We start from the raw sequence: 20,205 nt of genomic DNA, 5'->3' as shown, positions 1-20,205 counted from the left end.
GTAGCAATTTTCTGTGATATGCACATTTTGCAAGCCATTTCCCCTAATATAATGCATTTTTTGTTATAGTATTTTCACTAAGAAGTGCATTTTTGTGCACACTTCAACGCTAGTATCTGCATTTTTTTGGTACACATTACTTAAGAACTGCATTGCAAAATTTGGAAAAGTGCAAATTTTGAGGGGCATCTGCATTTTGGTTCATGTACTGTTGTGGGAAGTGTGAATTAGGTGGGGTTGCATGAAAATGTAAACTGACTTGAATTTCTGCCCCATCCCTAGAGTTAGCTATTTTCTCTGGCCTCTGGAAATATGAGACTGCCAGGGTGAAAACATGCCCTCCAGGCTCTTCTTACCTTTTGCAGGAATGCTGTGGAAAAAAAGGTTTGCAAGAGTTTTAAAGGGACACCCCAGGTCATCTCTTGCCAACGTTCTCCCAACATGTCCTTTTTGCTTTCTCTAAACTCCCCTTAGTTTTTGGTTGCCTGGTCATGCAAAAATATAATGAAGTCATATTTGGATAATTAAAGATCTGTTGGAGAGCCAGTGTGGTGTAGTGGTTAAGGTGCTGGACTATGACCTGGGAGACCAGGGTTCGAATCCCCACACAGCCATGAAGCTCACTGGGTGACCTTGGGCCAGTTACTGCCTTTCAGCCTCAGAGGAAGGCAATGGTAAACCACCTCTGAATACCACTTACCATGAAAACCATAGGGTTGCCATAAGTCAGGATTGACTTGAAGGCAGTACATTTCCATTTTTTGAAAGATCTGTTGTAATGTTGTGGCTCAAAATGTAAGCTGGGGAGACTCAGGTTCAGTTCACTGAGGGGGGGAGGAGTCTTAGTCAAGTCACTGTCTGAACTTCAACCACCCCATCTGCAAAATGGGATCAGTAATACTGTCATGTTGGCCTACCTTACAGGGCTGTTGTAAGGATAACCGGGATAAGCACTATTAGCTAATGTTTTCAAAGTGCATTGAGTTCCCTAAAGTGCTTTATAAACCCTAAATATTATTACTATGTTTGATGATACTACTATGTAGTTACTCAGAGCTCAGATGTTTGAAATTGTTGTTTAGTTTAATACTATTGCTCTGGGTGAGTCGTAACTGGCTGAAATTAACTGAGTGGTGGTATTATTATTTTAATGCTGGTTTTGTTTTTATAGTTGCTTAGCTATGTTATTTTTAATGGATCATTGATTTGAGCCTGTGGATAGGTGGTTCATACGCTTTAAAAATAAAATCAGCAAAAGCAGAGTATCCGTAATGAAAAGAGGGGGACAATGTATACTGTGCTGTACTATGTATTAATACATGTTTGAAATCATACATAGAAATCCACAATGGCCCAGTTCACGTTACTCGTGCTTATTGCTTTTGCACATCATAGGATCACCTGAGGAACTCTCCATGTTGGGCCAAGGAGGGTTTTACTGTCTGCTCCCACATATAATTACATAAATTCCAGGCAGAATTAGGAGGAGTTATGGAATTGCTTCAAATGTTTCATATTGGACAGAAAAGAAATAGCTTCACATTTATGTTGACATTGACGTTTCTTTCTTTTCATAATCGCCCTTCCTTGAGATGGTTCACATGCCATCCAGGCCATCTTGGTGACTTCTTGCTCTTGGCAAGTGGATCACCTAAAGGTCTGGCAGTTTCTGTCCCTTTTGAATCTCTGAAGCCCTGTTTGCCATAGGCTGAAATAAGGAGGAAACACCATGATGCCTGGAGTTGCACAGCCACCAACTTGGATGGTTTTAAAGAGGAATTAGACAAATTCATGGAGGATAAGGTTATCAATGGCTGTTAGTCATTATTGCTATATACTACCTTCAGGGCAGTATGTCTCTGTATAACAGTTGCTAGGAATTGCAAGTGGATAATGTGCTGTTGTGCTCAGGTCCTGCTTTTCAAAGATCTGTTGTAATGCCGTGGCTCAAAATGTAAGCTGGGGAGACTCAGGTTCAGTTCACTGAGGGGGGGAGGAGTCTTAGTCAAGTCACTGTCTGAACTTCAACCACCCCATCTGCAAAATGGGATCAGTAATACTGTCGTGTTGGCCTACCTTACAGAGCTGTTGTAAGGATAACCGAGATAAGCACTATTAGCTAATGTCATCCTGTAAGGTAGGGAAACATCCAGTTGGCCACTGTGAGAACAGCATGCTGGACTAGATGGGCCTTTAGACTGATCCAGCCGGGCTTTTTTATATTATTATGTGAATTGTTCCTGAGTCACATTTCCCTTATGCCGGCATTACAGTTGCATTCAAGTTCAGTTACAGTTCAGATGATGCATCAGTTTTAGAGCTGTTCAGCCACATCACAATGACTGCTGGATTTTAAATATGGCCTGTGTCAGAAATCAAAGTAGTGCTTCTCAAACTCCCTCCTTGCCCCCTGGTTTAAATTGCTGGGGGATTTTGGTGGACCCCTTTGTAAACTTTTTTGGTTCAACAAATCAAATTGCATATACAACTATGTTTCAATAGCATTTTTTTTCTTTAGTGCTGACATCTTTGCCAAAAGCAGCACTATATTATGAAAATTGTAGGCTCTCGAGGCCAAAGCCTTGTTAACCTGTTCAATAATAGAAGAGATATTCTTGACTCTTCCACGGCCTTTGTGTGGACCACCTGAAGAGAGCTCGTGGACCATCAGTGGTCCGCAGAACACAGTTTGAGAACCTGTGATCTAAGGAATTGCAATCCACTGACTGTGCGATCCGTGTATGCTCTTCTATTTCAATGCTTATTTAATGTTCAGATGCGTGAACTCAGTGATTAATTATTACTTTTTTAATAATATATTTTTTAACAGCCAAGAACACTATTGTCCAAGGGTTAGAGAATGTGGAGGCAGTGGAAGGGGGCGAAGCTCTGTTTGAGTGCTACCTTTCCAAACCAGAGTCCTACAATTACAACTGGCTGATTGACGATGAGCCAGCCAAAACCTCTGAAAACATTGAGATGGTTTATTTTGAAAATGGCCTCCGGCATCTCCTTCTCCTAAAGAACCTCACGCCCCACGACAGCTGCAGAGTGACCTTCCAGACTAGTGATGTGGTGACGTCTGCCTTCCTGACCGTAAAAGGTAAAGACTATTTGTATTGCATCATGACAACAGGCCTGCTGGTCCAGACAGCAGGATCATTACTCCTTCCAGTTCTTTGCTCTGTTTCTGAAAGTTACCAGCCTCAGGTGCTTCACATGGGCCTAATGAGCGAATGAGATTTGTGGAACTGGAGCCCCTCTGACATTACCTGTCCAGTATGAGAGCCGCTGCAGGACAGCTTCTTCCCGTGTTGCGGGAGCAGTATTTGAAGGCCCTGGGCCATATAGAAGGAGTCCATGCCACAGTCCTTCACCTATCCTGGAAATGGGGGCAACGCTGCCATGGGAAGAAGCAATGTCGTGAACTCCGGTCACATGGTCCAGTATGTGAGAGCGCAAAAAGAGTGCTGAACCTGGAGCTGAGCAAGTGAGCTGGGCACTGAGAAAGTCAACATAGGCCAGAGATGGGGAACCTGTGGACCTTCCAAGATGTTGCTGGACTACAACTCCCATCATCCCTGGAACCATTGGCCATGCTGGTTGGGCGAATGGGAGCTGGAGTCCAACAACATCTGGAGGGCCACAGTTTCTCCACCCCAGTGCTACATTGAACTCATATCCTTTTCTTCCTGACCTTGAAGCAGTGGGGGCTGGTCCACTGGGGCACTTGGAGGACTGCCCCACCAACCTCAGACTGCCTTCACCCAGCCCCCGCCTCTTTAGTCTCAGTGTTGCTATGAATGGAGGCAAATTTAAAATTTGTTGGCTCTTCCTGTCTTTGGCTCTGCTTCCACCTTCTGTTGATCTCCCTGCCTTCTGCCCTACCAGTCCCAATGGGTATCAACTGCCACCGCTTCGAAGGAATTGATTACATATTTCATCATCATTTCAGGATGGCGTCTGGAATTGTTGGAGCCAATAACTGACACCACAGTTACCGCTGGGAACCCAGCTGTCTTCAGCTGTGTGTTAAGTGAAGCCATACCAGTCAGTGAAGTTGCTTGGTATGTTAATGATACGGATATCCAAGCAGATGAAAACTGGGGAATCGAGGCGTCAGAGAATAGCTACAGACTCATACTGAAGAAAGCTCAGCCTCATCACTCTGGAGAGGTGACCTTTGCTGCAGGGGATGCCATTGCATCAGCTAAGTTATCTGTCATAGGTAGGTTGGGTGAGGCCAAGCTCCTGATGATGCTAGCTCTGATGTAGCAACCTTAGGCTTGCTTTTTGTATCCTTAGGCCTGTTTTTTTTTTTTTTTTTAGCATGAATGCCAGATCATGCCACTCTTTCTTTGCTTGGTTAAATGGCATGGAATTTCAGATCAAAGAGATTTTTTTATATAGTCAGCTTGAGTGCAACTTGCATGATACATACTGCTGTAAATGTGGAATGTTTGCTGTTGAAATCATCCACCAGAACCAGTGGTGGCCGGTGGCTCCATGTCAGTGGGGCAGTGGAATCCGCTCCGGATGTAATACTTTTTTTAAAAGAAAAAACTATGTAAACTTCTATGTGGTCAGGGATACATCATAACAGCCATGACAGATTATTTAAGAATTATATGTTCCCCAATCATCTTAAGGCAATTAGAGAAGAAATGGCTGGGAATCATTCAATTTGATTTTTAAAAAAGGTTTGAACAGACATGAATTCTCAAATTATATCCTAAACGTTGGGCTTTAGATATTGGTTAGAGCTCAGCATTCAGCAGCAAATCTTACATATTATTCAGGGGGTTCATATGGAAATGTTCAGATTTTAATTATATGACTAAAGCATTGCAAACAAATTGGAATTGAAAATAATTATTTAATTCAGTTGATCAGAATTCATATCTAAGAATTTCTATATTCAGAATTCTGGTTTTAAATTTGGCACCTTCGAATTTAAGAAATCCATTTTTTTTAAAATGCAGAAATCCTATTTTAGATTTAGAAAGAAGGGCATCACAGTGAAACAACAGTTTATCATGTTAATACTGAAGTCATGAAGCTGTGTAACTTGGGTCACTTACCCAAATTCTCAAGGAGGCATTTTTCAGCTCTTGGTCTAACCAGAAAAGAGTCTGAAACGCTCACTTGCTTCTTTATTTCCAGTCTCACAATGACAAACTGTATTCCTAACGAATGTAAAACCTAATTCTGGAAACAAGGGAACTTCTTGATATTCTCAATAAGTTTTTTTTGCTGATTGTCCTTCTTCTTTGATGCTTTCCTGATTGAGGCACAAAAGCAGAATCATGTGAAGTAAATTCATTGGTCTTGATGTTTTCAGCTCCAGAGCCTGCTGCAGTGACTGCCATCACTCAACCTTTGGTTGACAAGTCTGTTTTGGAAGGGGAAAAGACTAGTTTAGAGTGTGAATTATCCAAAGAAGCTCAAGAGGTAGTTTGGCTCAAAGGAAGAGAACCAATCCAGCCTGGAGAGAGATATGAAATCATTTCAGAAGGAAAAAAACAGACACTTGTCATTCATGGTTTTAAGGCTGAAGATCAAGGATCATACACCTGTGTGGCCTCTCCCGATGTCAAAACATCTGCCAGTCTTTCTGTTGAAGGTATATTAGCATCATCATAATTTTAGCTGCTTTAGTAATCTCCCCAGTTCTAAAAATGGTCTTAGAATTTCTTCTGAAAAACATTTTAGTGTTCAAATATATATTTTTGGTTGCATGCTATCATTTTTCTAGTGCAGCCTTTGCTGACCAGATTTCCTCCAGATGTTTTGGACAATAACTCTCATTAGCCCCAGCCAGCCCAGCTGGGAGTTGTAGTCCAAATCCTTTGGAGGGCACTAGGTTCGCTAAGGCTACTCTAGTAGTTTCTTCTTCCTTCTTCCTGGAACAGTCACATCTGTCATCCACATGGGGTCACATATGGCTTGTACACACATTACACTGAACACAGGTGCAATCTGTCTCTACAGATGCACAAGTGTTTGTGTGAAAGGGTATACAGGCTTAGGGAGATGTGTTTGTTAAAGTGGTCAGGGAGAGGTTGTGTGCCTGTATCTGGACTCCTGCTTTAACCTTGTGATCTCATATCCGCACTCCCTTTAAGTGTCAATGCCTACCTTCCTACCGGCAAAAAACATCCATTTTCACAAAACCTCAAAACACTGGGCTTGGAATAAGCTCAGAACATCAATTAAAATAATAAATCAGATCAGTATAAATCACACTAAAACACATGTCTGGCACATGCCTGCATTGTCCATGGCAAAGGATTTGATTCTTTTTTTATGATGAATGAACAAATTGTCTTGGTGCTGAACCTGTAGGTATGCCTTGGCCCTCATTTTTTTTAAAAAAATTCTCTGTTATTATATCTGTATTTCTCTTCTATTATATATGTACAGATCAAGTATGTAGGTCTGTATATATTAATATTACATTATGCAGCTTTCGGAGGTGTAAGAGCCCATCGCAGTGTGAATCTGGCAATCCTACTGCTCTTTGATGTAATGATGGAACTCTACCATTCCATTCCTCTTAGGTTCAACAGTGTCCATGTTGAAAGAGACCGCTGAGGAAACACCAAAGGCTAACGAGCTGGGCGAGATAATCGATGGGCAGGTGCAGCCCAGCTTGCCCCCTGAAGCTGCTCAGGAGGGTGACCTCCACCTCCTATGGGAAGCTCTTGCCAAAAAACGTCGGATGAGTCGTGAACCGACTCTGGATTCGATCAGTGAACTGCCTGAAGAGGATGACAAACTTCAGAAGCAGAAGAAGGAAGAGGCCGAGGTGATCCAGTACTATTCAGAAGAATACTCAACCTGTGACGAATCAGCTAAAGCAGGAGAGGCAGATTTGTCTTTCACAAGTTCAGATGATGAGTCAAGAGCGGGGACCCCTTCCCTAATCAACTACCTCAAAAAGGCTAGCTTGTCTACGGTTAGCATCAGTGGCAAAGTCCAGACTGTCTCTGCAGAAAAAGTCTATAAACAGGGAGAGGAAATTGAGCCAGCTCAGCCAGAGACTGTAGAAGGAGATCTGGGTGACCCTTCCATGTCTCAGGCAGCTGTAAAAATCCAGGCTGCTTTCAAAGGGTACAAAGTGAGGAAGGAGATCAAACAGCAAGAATGCCCAGTCTTTGCTGAGACCTTCAAGGACTTCTCTGGCGAGCTGGGAAGCACCCTCCACCTTGACTGTGTGGCTCAAAGCAAAACTGACATGAAGGTCCGTTGGCTGAAAGATGGTGATGAAATTTTGGACGGGCGCCATTATCATGTAGACAATTATAGCGATGGCACCTGCTCCTTGATTATCACTGGCCTGGAAATGAATGACACTGGCAAGTACACCTGTGAGGTGTCCAATAAGTTTGGCAGAGTCTCTCACAGTGCCAAGGTGATGGTGGGCGTCCAGCCTCACGCACCTGTACATAAGCACAGAGCTGCCAGGAAGTTCCCTGAGAGCGAAACGGAGAGCTCTTCTGGCAGTGAGTTGGACGATGCCTTCCGCAAAGCCGGCAGGAGGCTTCACAAACTGTTCAAGTCAAAAATATCCACAGGGATTTCGGATGTGGATGAGGAACTTTTTGTCAGTGCTGATGAGGGAGAGATAACGGTGGTGGACCACCAGACCTACCGTGAAGATGAGAGGTACATCTATATCAAGTTTGAAGTTATGTCCGAGGCAAAGACAGCCGCTAGCCGGTTTAGAGAAATGTTTGCTGCTATGGGTATTGCTGTTGAGATTGACATCCTCGATCAAGGCCCTAAAAAGGTAGAGCTGCGTATTGGGAAGGCCACACCACCTGCCCCAGAGCAATTGAGGACCTTGGCAAAACGGCCACCACCTCCTTTGCTAACATCTGACACCGGTAAGTGAAGAATGCCGGGCTTTTAACAGAGCTGGTGGGGGACCCAGTCTTGACTAGTTTTTTTACCCTAGTTCAGATGCAGATTCTCCAGTGAGATGAAATCTTATTTCTAAGTTCTTTTCCTTTTTAAAATTTAATTAAAAAAAAAGCAGTAGGATGGCATTATGCATGTCAATATGGCTAAGTACAAATAAAATACACAGCACCAACAATTCCTGCAACCAAATGTGAGAGAGAAGATTCTCTAGTTTTGCAACTATTTCATCTCCCATTCTAGTCCCTGTCCCAGAACCTAAGGAATGCTCTAGTCATTCCTGTTGTGGTCTATGCTCTCTCATATAAACTACAAATATGTCCCATACTGTGGGAGAAGTCTAATGCTGACAATTAGTTGGTCACATCCATTCATTTCAATGGGTCTACTCTGTGTAGGACTTGCATTGGATACATCTGTGTGTGTCTTTTAGTGCCATGTAAATAAACACACACACACACATACCTGTAGATTGTTGCTGCTGTTAATTATCATTATAATCACAACAATTCTAGCTCCTGTCTTCATAACTGAGCTTCAAAACCAAGAGGTGCAGGATGGCTATCCAGTCAGTTTTGACTGTATTGTTGTTGGTAAGCCAACCCCCACTGTCCGGTGGTTCAAGGATGGGAGAGTTATTGAAGAGGACGATCACTACATGATCAATGAGGACCAGGAAGGCTGCCACCAGCTGATCATTACTGCTGTGGTCCCTCTCGACATGGGGGTTTACCGTTGTCTAGCTGAAAACAGCATGGGCGTTTCTTCAACAAAAGCTGAGCTGCGAGTGGACTGTGAGTATCGCCCAGGGTGTGGTGTGGGGGAAGATGGTGAAGTTCAGAAACTCAGCATAACAATGTGGGAGTTATTCAAGTGCATCTCAGCCAGTTAGACCTATTAAGCACAAGTAAATTAATAGGAGGTTGCCAAGCTGGAAAAGTTGATGATACTGTCATTATAAAAAGGCAAGTTTCTACATGCCGCCCTGAGCTTCTTCTGGGAGGAGAAGATATACATTGAACAAATAATAACAATAACAACAATAATAGTCCACCCGATTGCTGGGAAAGGTTGGGAACAACTCCCCTTCCATCCACTTGAGCCTACTGTAGTCTTTCAAAGGATGCCCTTGCCCATCATAGAGAAGAGGACAACTCGCTCTCAGAAATCAGGACAGAGAGAGACTCTGGCCTCATGTGACCTCCCCAAACATGAAGTCCAAGAGGTGGGTTGGAGGTAGAGACTCAAGTAGAAAATGAACAGATTTGCTGCCAGTCAGTGTAGACCAGTGGTTCCCAAACTCCCCCCTCCCTGCGAGGACCACTTAAAAATTGCTGAAGGTGTGGGCGGACCACTTCATGATTTTTCTGCCTATTGTAGCAATTGTAATGCACCATGCTAGATGCTGTATGAGTTTGAATTGTGTTTTAATTGTGTTTTGCTTGTATTACAAATTGCTTGTATTACCATTTGCTTTCTATGGAATGCAATACAATTAAAATACAATTAAAAATCAGTTTAATGCAGATATGACATGGATCACCTGGTTGAAGCTCAGTGGACCACTGGTAGTTCACATACCACAGCTTGAAAACCTCTTACTGAGCTAGATGGACCAATGGTCTGACTTGATATAAAGCAGCTTCCTAAGTTCCTGTGTGTAGAAGTAATTGATCTTATAGGGACTGATAAATCTGAGGGAAACAAGAGGAATTTGACCAATATCTGACATAGCTGAAGGACGTGTGAAAAGCTGAGAGGCCTGCAGAAATCTCCCAGATGGAGGCCAACCCAGTGATTCTTAGCACTGAGACACAGGTGTGGGCAACCAGCCTCTAGTAGTTGAGATGGGGGCAGGAAGGCAGGATGGCCATTGCATTCAAGAAACAATATTTGAAGAAGTTTGCAACCTTCCCCTTAATAACTAACTAGACCTCTCCCAACTGTCTGTATGAGTACCACTGGTATGAAGCAGCACACCACACATGGAGTCTTTTCTTTCCACTCATTAGTGACCAGCACAGATTACGACACAGCAGCAGATGCCACAGAGACTTCATCCTACTACAGTGCCAAAGGGTATTTCTCCAGGTAAACTATCACCTACACACCAGAAAACATCCACATTGTCATCACCTTCAGCACTTCAAGAAGGATGCAGACAAACTGGAACAGGTTCACAGGAGGGCAACAAGGATGATCAGGGGACTGGAAACAAAGCCCTATGAGGAGAGACTGAAAGAACTGGGCATGTTTAGCCTGGAGAAGAGAAGACTGAGGGGAGATATGATAGCACTCTTCAAGTACATGAAAGGTTGTCACATAGAGGAGGGCCGGGATCTCGATCGTCCCAGAGTGCAGGGCACGGAATAATGGGCTCAAGTTGCAGGAAGCCAGATTTCGACTGGACATCAGGAAAAACTTCCTAACTGTTAGACCCATATGACAATGGAACCAATGACCTAGAGAGGTAGTGGGCTCTCCAACACTGGAGGCCTTCAAGAGGCAGCTGGACAGCCATCTGTCGGGAATGCTTTGATTTGGATGCCTGCATTGAGCAGGGGGTTGGACTTGATGGCCTTACAGGCCCCTTCCAACTCTGCTACTATCCTATCCTATCCTATTCTATTCTGAAACCTGTTTTGCTGCCATGGTTATGCGAGAATGGTGTGATTTTGGCTACGTGAAACGTGAATGGGTAGTCATTCATAAAAGATTATGCTGATTACAGCCTCAGAAACCTTCTTCTGCAATGGGTGCAGCTCATGGGAAACTGTTTTTTTTTTAATCTGGGCTTTTGGTTGCATTTCTAAAGTTTCCTTTTCTCCCCCTCCCGAACCAGCCGAGAACAGGAAGGAGTGGAGTCCATGACTGAAGAGGAACAGCTGCCACAGATTCTTGATGACCTTCATGATATCCATGTAGCCCCCGGAGCACCTTTGGCTAAATTCCATCTGAAGGTGAAAGGTAATTGAAACTCCAAACTCTGCTGCATGACAGCTTTTTGACAGCTTTCCTTTTTCAAAACAGCACCTACAATTTGTGATAATGCATTTATTTGGCATGTTAGATGTAGCTGGTATCCAACTAAACAGATCAACTAGCACAAGGAATTCCGCTTGTGCAACAGGACTTCCCCTCCCTCTCTTCTCCCTGCCCCCTCCCCCTTCCCAGATCTGCTCTGGTGGTTGGGGGTGCTGGAAGGGCAACACAGCTTGCACTGAAGGCTGATGTGTCTGCATGGGAAAGACAGAAGGGACCTCCATGCTTCCTGTCCTTTCCCTTCTAACCTGTGTTGATCTTCCTTCCAGTGCTAGACTGATACTCTTAGGGTTGCTCACCTCACTTCCTACTTCCTGTCATTCTTCTTCCATTCCTCCCTTGGAGAGGAGACCTTTTAGATCTTTCTCTTGAGATGCAGGCCAGGAGCAAGCATGCCTTGTTGCATCTCCACTTTAGTTAGCCAGAATTAGGGACCTTTACTTTCAAATGTGTATTTCCTTTAATAAATGCCAGTTTATTGTTTCCTTAAACCCAGAATCTCAGTGTGATTGTATTCAGGGCAGAGTATACTCCTACAACATAGATTCTGTTACAGTTCAGTTTCTGCCAGTGTTCAGCTCCAACGCTAACAGGGGGAACCCGAGATCAGGTTTAGGGGGGCATGTGGAGAGAGGAGAGGAAGGGGTAATATCTTTGCGCAGCCAAGTGTCTTTGCACAAATGCATCAATTTAGATGGATCCTCTCCATTGTTACTAATTTTTCTTTTTAGGGGTGTCTGTGTTCAGGAGCGGAATGTGGGGGCTGCACATTTGAATCATAGTGTCAGACCTGGATCCATCACTTCTCATGACCATTTGAACATATCTTTATATATTCCTATCTGTAATTTTTCTGCATAGGTTACCCTGAGCCTCGCCTCTACTGGTTCAAAGATGGCCAACCGTTGCATGTGTCGGACCGTCTCTTAAAGACAGACAAGAAAGAGTTTCATGCCCTTGAAGTTCTTAATGTCTCAAAGGAGGACGCTGGTCAATACTCTGTATTTATTAGGAACTCTGCTGGGTCGGCGTATTCAGCGGCCAGATTGCTCGTCAAAGGTTAGCAATCTGATAGTGGAATGGTGGTTTAGGGTGTACCCAGAAGTATGTGTTAGGACAATGGTCCTCAACAAGTATAACAAAGGCATGATATTTCATTTTCCCAGTACCATGCAGCCGTTGAAAGAAAATTAAATTTTAAAAAGTCAGGGATAACCAACTGGAAGAATTTTTTTCTGGTTCCTGGGCACCTTAACAGATTTTAGTTAGAGATGCAACAAGTATCTAGTTTCATTGTTGAGCTGGAAACTAGCAAAATTCTTAGTGCAAACATTCCCCTTATTAAAATTCTCTTTAGTGCCATTGTTTAACCTTGTAGCCTCTTCTTCCCACATATATTAGTCATGTGGGTGACCCATCCCATCATGGATCAATTCTCCATAGCTTTAGCTGTGTGCTAAGGTCACTGAAGGCAAATGAGGGCTGTAGAAGGCAAAGGCAATGTAAATTAACTGAGTGAACATTTTCTCAAGGAACATTGAAAAAATCAGTATTTTTGATGCCATAGAAATGTTCAGCTTGAAAAAAATGTGAATCGTTTCAGCTCAACTCTAATATAATTGTGGTTTGGTAAAAAGTTTCCACACAGTTTTACTCATCAGGAAAAGAGAAATATTTTCAGAAGTTGCAAGAGCTAAAACTATTCCACATTTTATTGCACTCACTCTCTTTGGGTTTTGTAGATAATGCAAATATGTGTATTCTGTACTTTAACCCTTACAGCTAAGTGGGACTGATTTAATGAAAGAAGCTGAGTACCTGTGAAATGCTTTGGGTGTGCAGCAAAATGGACCTCCAGGCCTCTGTCTAAATAAAAGAATAGCTCTTGAGAATTCAAAAGTTTGTCATGCCTATATATAAAGCTGATTAAAGCAACTCATCAAATCCAGGGCTGGGGCTGGAGGTCTAATGGTGTGCCCCACTGCAAAAAGGACATGGGAATCCTTGTAGACAAATAGATGACTGAGAATAGGGTCACTTCCAGATTACTGGTTTATTGAGCATTCATCTGGATTTGTTTGCAGGGAGATTATGGGTAGAAACACACTCACTGTTCTGTTGGTTCCTGTGCGTCTCCATCTCTCTCTTCTGAAAACGGGCATAGTACATTATTCAAACCCTGCCCCTTTTCACTGTAAAACCTGGTGGGAGCTGCTTGAGTGCGTTTTTTAAAAAAAAAATCAGCTTCAAAGAGAGTAGACAACTGATCAACAGATCAATCTGTTCCCCCTCCACGCGTCTCTAATGGAAATGCTTTGCTGTAGGCAGTGGGTGTGTTCACAGCCTAGATGACACCTGCTATTTAATGAGCATTCATTCTGATTTGTTTGTGGGGAAATTAGATGATGTATCAAAGCAAGTGTTATGCCACACTTCCCATATTGCAAAAAGTCTGATCTTTTGGGGAAGTGGCTTTCTTGCGCAAGTCCTCCCAATGAGCTATAATTGCACGACCTGAATTTGCCGGTATGTGATTGAATGCTACCCGAAAACAGCAACAGTCTGGAGGCGCCCTTAGTGGAAAATGCTGAGGTAATAAATTTGCTTCTGGGATATGCCACTTCAGACTGCAGATAGGGGTTCACATGACTGAATGCTCTTCCGTTTAATAAGTTTCCTCCACATAGAAAACTAGCATATCAGAAAGAAAGCTACATTGGAGCAGTTTCCTCTGACCTCTCTTTTTTCTGTGCGGGGAATGATATACTTAAATTTTGGGGATGGACCATACCTCAGTGGTAGACCATCTGCTTTGCATGTAGAACCTCCCTAGTTCCGGCATCTCCTAGTAGGGCTTGGAGGGTTCCCTGCCTAAAACCCTGGAGAGCTGCTGCCAGTCAGTGTAGACAATACTGAGTTAGATGGACCAATGGTCTGATTCAGTATAAGGCAGCTTTGTCCGTTCCTGTTCAGAAAGTTTCAGTCACGTCAGCCCCCACCTGCCATCTGAATTTTGTGCAGTCCTACCATGTGTGGCGTAGTGGTTAGAGTGTTGGACTACAACCTGGGAGACCAGGGTTCGAATCCCCACATGGTCATGAAGCTCACTGGGTGACCTTGGGCCAGTCACTGCCTTTCAGGCGCAGAGGGAGGCAATGGGAAACCCTCTGAATACCGCTTACCATGAAAACCCTACTCGTAGGGTCGCCATAAGTCAGGATCGACTTGAAGGCAGTCCATTTCCATTTCCAGCATGGGTTTATCATGCCAGTGACTAGGGCTAAGTCTTATTGATTTCAGTGGTGCATGAGTCTTTGCTGTCAGATGACCTCTGGAATTCACAGAACTTCTTCAGCTATCAGTTCATTGTGGTACTCTTCTTTCTGTTCTACAGGGCCTGGCGAAGAAGAAGAAAAACCAGGCAAAGGTAAGAAAGGAGACAGTAGAAGAAGTGATGGAAACAATGGCCTTGGCTGCCTTTGCTCTAGAATTGCCCTTCCAAAGCTGCGAGCTCTAGCGCAGTCCCAATTCACTGGAGCTTAGTCTTACCTATCTCATCTATCGCCTCTTTACCCTGGCGTTTGACATCGGAGATGTATGTTTCCAGGACTCACCCTATTCTTGTGATTGTAATTTGTTTTAAGTGTTGAATTTTAAGCTGTTGTAACCTGCTCTGGGACCTGCTGGCGAAGGGCCGGAAATAAATGAATAAACGATGATGCCACATCATATGTTTATGTTCTTTCTCTGAATAACTTAATTTCAGATGTTCACGAGCAACTGGTGCCACCAAGATTCCTGGAAAGATTTACCAACAAAAAAGTGAGGAAAGGCGTTAGTATTACCCTTTCCGTGAAAGTTGAAGGTAAATGAGCTTAAAGGCAATCTCCCCACCCCACTCCACCTTTTTTTCCAATGACCGAATTTGCATATCTATTAGAGGCAAAAGGTGGCTGCTGCTGTCTTCAACATTATTATTATTATTGTAGTGGAGTCCAGTGTGGTGCAGTGGTTAAGGTGTTGGACTATGACCTGGGAGACCAGGGTTCCAATCCCCACATAGCCATGAAGCTCCCTGGGTGACCTTGGGCCAGTCACTGCCTCTCAGCCTCATGAAAGCCCTATTCATAGGGTCGCCATAAGTCGGAATCGACTTGAAGGCAGTCCAATTCATTTCCAAGCATGATTGCACAGGAGTAAATCTCACTGAACTCAATAAGCATGCAAATAATCAAACCTGCCCTCCTCTCCCTCTTATCCCCTCCCTCTTGCCCCTTCCCTCTCTCTTCCTTCACCCCTCCCTCCCCTCCTCATCCCCTCCCAATCACCTCCTTCCCCCTTCTCCTCCTCCTTCCCCTCCCCTCCTCCTTCCCCTCCCCTCTGCCCTCCCCCTCCCCTTCCCCCTCCTCCACCCCCATGGTCAGTTTTACCTATCCTAGGACTATGACCTGGGAGGCCAGGGTTTGAATCCCCACACAGCCATGAAGCTCACTGGGTGACCTTGGGCCAGTCACTGCCTCTCAGCCTCATGAAAACCCTGTTCATAGGGTCGCCATAAGTCGGAATCGGCTTGAAGGCAGTCCATTTCCATTTTAGTTGGGTCAATGTATGCTTTGCTTTTCAGCATATACAAAGGCAGGTCTTTACCCTAAAGGAGCTTACAGTCTGAAGTCTGACACTGGTGAGGGAAAGGCAGGAGAAAGGGTTGGGGGCAAGTTTAGCAAGGTATTAATAAATGCATTTTAATGAATTTAGAGTGTGCTGCAGTTGTGGATGAAGACTGGGCCTTCTCAGTGGTGGCTGCCCAGTTCTGGAATGCTCTCCCCAGAGAGGCACACCTGGCACCATCCCAGTCTGGTTTTAGATGCCAGGCAAAAACATTATTACGGGACCTTAATTTTCTGCTTATCTTTCAGTGAGGTGGGGTCGAGTTGGATCTGCTCTTGTACATATGTATCTTTTTGGTACATTTTAGGTTGTTTTATTCTTGTTTATACACTTGTTTGTGTAAGTCGCTTTGAGTTCACCTTTCTGAAAAAAAGCAACATAAATATAAATAACAAGAAAAGGGTTTACAAAAATGGTGGGATTTGTCTGTGTGGGGGAGGTAACCTGGTGGCCCTGGAGAGCTGCTGTGCTAACAACTCACGCCTTTTTCTTTTTAGGAAGTCCACCACCCTCGGTGACTTGGCTGAAGGAAGAGTATCCCGGAGAAGACATCCTCTGGATCAAGTCAGACATGCCAGGTTATAAGCTTGCCAGTTCCAACATGCATCATAGTCTAATCTTGCTTGATGTGAAAAAGGAGTACAGCGGAAACTATACCTGCATTGCCTCCAATCAGGCTGGGCAGTCTATCTGTAGTGCCTCCCTAGAAGTTCTGGACGGTAAGCGCCTCACTGCTTTCTGTTTGTAATAGTTCCACATTGATACGTGTTAAACTGCTTGATTAGACATTGGTTGTATGTTAATTACTATATCTGGGTTTGTGTGGTCAACCATTGCTGAGTCCTTATCACGGTCACAGAAATATGACTTAAGTGTACAGAGCCTATACGCTTGCCCTTCCAACATACTGCTCTCAATTTAGGCAAAAAATCAGAGGAGCTTGAAAGAAGGGCAAAATGTAAGGTAAATGGGCGGCAGTGGCTGCTACGTATTTGGGTCCTCCCTTGCCATAAGATGAACTGCTGTGATGTCACAGGAGCCCAGAGTCCACAGTTGTGGCTTCAGTTAATTGAAGGATCGTGCAAGTTCTGGGCCTGTCCACTTGAAGCAAAACTGAGTTTCAAAGTGAGACAAGATTAAAAATAGCTCCTGGGATTTAGTGGAAAGAAGTTTATTAGTGGCCCTGAGGGCAGGGAAGGGCCCTCTAAGACACTGTCGGCAAAAGCATGTTAGGCATTGCATTACAAAGTGCCTAGCCTTTGGCACAAGCAATTAGAAGGGGGAGGGGGTGCAGACAGGATACAAGCCCGATAAATAGAAGCCAGGAGTAACAGCAGTGTGGTGTAGTGGTTAGAGTGTTGGACAAGGACCTGGGAGACCCAGGCTGAAGCCTCCCCATAGCCATGAAGTTTACCGGGTGACCTTGGGCCAGTCATTGCCTCTCAGGCTAACCTACCTCACAGGGTTGTCATGCAGATAAAATGGAGGAGGAGGAGGAGGCCCATGTATGCCGCCTTGGAGGAAGGGTTGGATATAATTGTAATTAATAACAAAAATTGCCAGTGCTGGTCCTGCTAGGGGCACAGAACACAAAAGCCTGAAAAGGACAGGGCACTGCATGCTCCATCAGCTTAAAAGGGGATAGCAAATCCTGCCAAACAGTGGATAGTTGAGATTCCCAGCACCTTTAAACCAAATGGTCCCCAGCAGTGCAGGGTGGTCCATTAGGGTGAAAGGGGAACTGCCTCTTGAACCTCAGCCAGCCCTCAGCGAACCCCACCTGCTGCTTTCTCACTTCCAACCAGTCCAGACTATCAGTGGCCACCTCCTCAGTCTCAGTTCTGCCCCTGTAGAACTCAGCAGGGAGGAGGATAGGGGCCAAGCAAGCATGGCTCTGCCATTCGTTGGCTCTGGCGCCACCTACTGTTGGGCTCCCTGCCTTCTGCCCCACACGTCCCAATGGGCATCAGCCACCACTGCCTTAGGTAGCAAGACTGGGAAGGATCTTGGAGAAAGGCTCTTATTTCAGTATAGACAGCGCTGTCTACAGGATAGTCCAGCAGTCTGACTCACTATAATCCATTTTTGGATGTTACTGGCTAATCTCTTAAGAGACCTTTGGAGGAGAGGCTCGCCTTAGGAAAGGATCCTGGACTAGATGGGCCATTGGCCTGATCCAGCAGGCTCCTCTTAGGAAGCTGCCTGTGATCTTGTTTGCTAGGCAGATTTATGGATTCCTGTGAGATCCTCTCCCTCTTCAAACTAGCAGAACGTGCTGATTGGACTCCAACATCTTTAACAAGCGCTATAGCAAAAAATATATCATATGAAAAGCGGGATTGGACCAAGATGAAGGAGGTGTGAAAATTGGAGGGAGGAATATCAATAATTTAAGATATGCAGGCAGTACCATACTACTAACAGAAATCAGTAATGATTTGAAACGAATGCTGATGAAAGTTAAAGAGGAAAGCACAAAAGCAGGACTACAGCTGAATGTCAAAAAGACTAAAGTAATGACAACAGAAGATTTATGTAACTTTAAAGCAGACAATGAGGACATTGAACTTGTCAAGGACAATACCTTGGCACAGTCATTAACCCAAATGGAGACAATAGTCAAGAAATCAGAAGAAGGCTAGGAGTGGGGAGGGCAGCTATGAGAGAACTAGAAAAGGTCCTCAAATGCAAAGATGTATCACTGAACACTAAAGTCAGGATTATTCAGACCATGGTATTCCCGATCTCTATGTATGGATGTGAAAGTTGGACAGTGAAAAAAGGGGATAAGAGAAAAATCAACTCATTTGAAATGTGGTGTTGGAGGAGAGCTTTGCAGACCATGGACCACGAAAAACACAAGTAATTGGGTGTTAGAACAAATTAAACCAGAACTATCACTAGAAGCTAAAATGATGAAACTGGGGTTATCATCCTTTGGCCACATACTGAGAAGACATGATTCACTAGAGAAGACAATAATGCTGGGAAAAACAGAAGGGAGTAGAAAAAGAGGAAGGCCATACAAGATGGATTGATTCCATCAAGGAAGCCACAGACCTGAACTTACAAGATCTGAACAGGGTGGTTCATGACAGATGTTCTTGGAGGTCACTGATTCATAAGGTCGCCATAAGTCATGATCGACTTGAAGGCACATAACAACAACAAATAGTAAAAAAAAAAGGCAGACTCATAATTTAGATAATCACACATTATTTTACAGATTTATGGCATTTATTATCTGTCATTAGACATGTGTCACTGATAGGTTTGTTGTCGTTCATCCTCTTGCAGCGAAAGAAGCTGAGGTTCTGACCCAGGAGCGTGTGATGGTGACGGAAGCTTTAATGACGACATTTGGGTAAGCAGGAGTGGGTGTGGCTAGAGGACAGAACCCTGTGCTGGAAGCCAAAAAATAAGGTGAATGCATCATGAAATTGGGCCTCAGTTATGCCTCTTGGTCTGGCTTTTTGTTGTTTATGTTTGGTATCCATTCTTATGTGGGTAGGGTGGTGTTTTTTAAAAAATCCCACTGGGTTTTTTAAAATGCTGTTATGATTTTCAGATTGGAGCCTCAGTGGCAATAGGCTGTTCCTTACCCCCACCCTTCCTTTTGTCTCTGTTGCAGGTATGAAGAAGGCAAAGAGATAAAAGAACATGGGTAATGTTTGAATGCTTTTGTTATTATCATATAGTCATCTTGGTGATGTTTTAAATTTTGCATTGGTCATTATTTGAGTATTAACGTTGGTATCATTTAAAATCTATCCCCCACCCAAAAATGGATGCAAATGTTCTCCAACCATTGTTACCAGAATAGAATTCATTAACCATGCAGTGTTGAAGTCCCAACTATATGAGATGGTGGAAGCCTTGCTGGGCCGTCTCTGCCATTAGGCAGAATAAGGCAACTGCCTCAAGCAGCCGATGGGTTTCCTGGCCAAAAGTGTGAGAACATCATAGGCAGAAATATAAGGCACAAGCTCAATGTCTGACATTACTAGTTCCCATTTTTGTCTTTTCCCTTTTTCATTAGGAGCAAGTACTGTAGTACACAGTCTAACCACAGTAGTCCAGGCACTGGTAACTTCAAGACTGGATTACTGCAATGCAGTCTTTGTGGGGCTTCCTTTGCAATTCATCCAAAAGCTGCAGTTAGTGCAGAATCCTGCGGCACAATTGCTGATAGGAGTGAGGCTAAATCAGCATATCACACCCTTGCTCAAAGGCCTTCATTGACTTTCCTGGGCCATGTTCAAGGTCTTACTATTGGTATATAAAGTCCTGAACAGCTTGGGACCAGCTTCCTTGAGGGATCACCTTGCCCCCTGCATGTCTGCTCAACCACTTCTATCTGTGGAGCTTGCACATAATGTTCACTCCGCATCTGTGAGGAGTCAAACTTCCTGTGTCACAGCATTTGTGCTTTGGAACTGCCTGCCTGTTAATATTCTGCAGCCACGCTCATCCTAGCATTTCAGACACCTGCTAAATACATTTTTGTTTCAACAAGTTTATCAAGACATTTAATCCAACTTGTTTTTAAATTTTGTTGATTTTATCTGTATA

The 20,205-nt window shown here is 43.9% G+C and overlaps 1 protein-coding gene across 10 annotated transcripts in view; it reads left to right on the top strand.

Annotated features, from left to right (window-relative positions):
• The window catches only part of OBSCN (obscurin, cytoskeletal calmodulin and titin-interacting RhoGEF), a 277,846-nt gene that overhangs the window by 163,715 nt on the left and 93,926 nt on the right, over positions 1–20,205 (top strand). For all 10 annotated transcript variants that reach the window (XM_061585960.1, XM_061585958.1, XM_061585965.1 and 7 more), the window contains 13 exons: positions 2,831–3,103; positions 3,956–4,228; positions 5,342–5,623; positions 6,561–7,889; positions 8,439–8,717; positions 9,936–10,014; positions 10,766–10,890; positions 11,827–12,024; positions 14,360–14,392; positions 14,732–14,830; positions 16,131–16,352; positions 18,931–18,997; positions 19,265–19,297. In XM_061585960.1, coding sequence (XP_061441944.1) covers positions 2,831–3,103; positions 3,956–4,228; positions 5,342–5,623; positions 6,561–7,889; positions 8,439–8,717; positions 9,936–10,014; positions 10,766–10,890; positions 11,827–12,024; positions 14,360–14,392; positions 14,732–14,830; positions 16,131–16,352; positions 18,931–18,997; positions 19,265–19,297 — 3,292 coding nt within the window. The remainder of the gene's footprint in view (positions 1–2,830; positions 3,104–3,955; positions 4,229–5,341; positions 5,624–6,560; positions 7,890–8,438; positions 8,718–9,935; positions 10,015–10,765; positions 10,891–11,826; positions 12,025–14,359; positions 14,393–14,731; positions 14,831–16,130; positions 16,353–18,930; positions 18,998–19,264; positions 19,298–20,205) is intronic.

This window comes from Rhineura floridana, chromosome 10, assembly GCF_030035675.1.
Source record: "Rhineura floridana isolate rRhiFlo1 chromosome 10, rRhiFlo1.hap2, whole genome shotgun sequence".
NCBI lineage: Eukaryota > Metazoa > Chordata > Lepidosauria > Squamata > Rhineuridae > Rhineura > Rhineura floridana.
The sequence above is the reverse complement of the archived record's forward strand: the minus strand, read 5'-3'. Positions and strand labels throughout refer to the sequence as shown.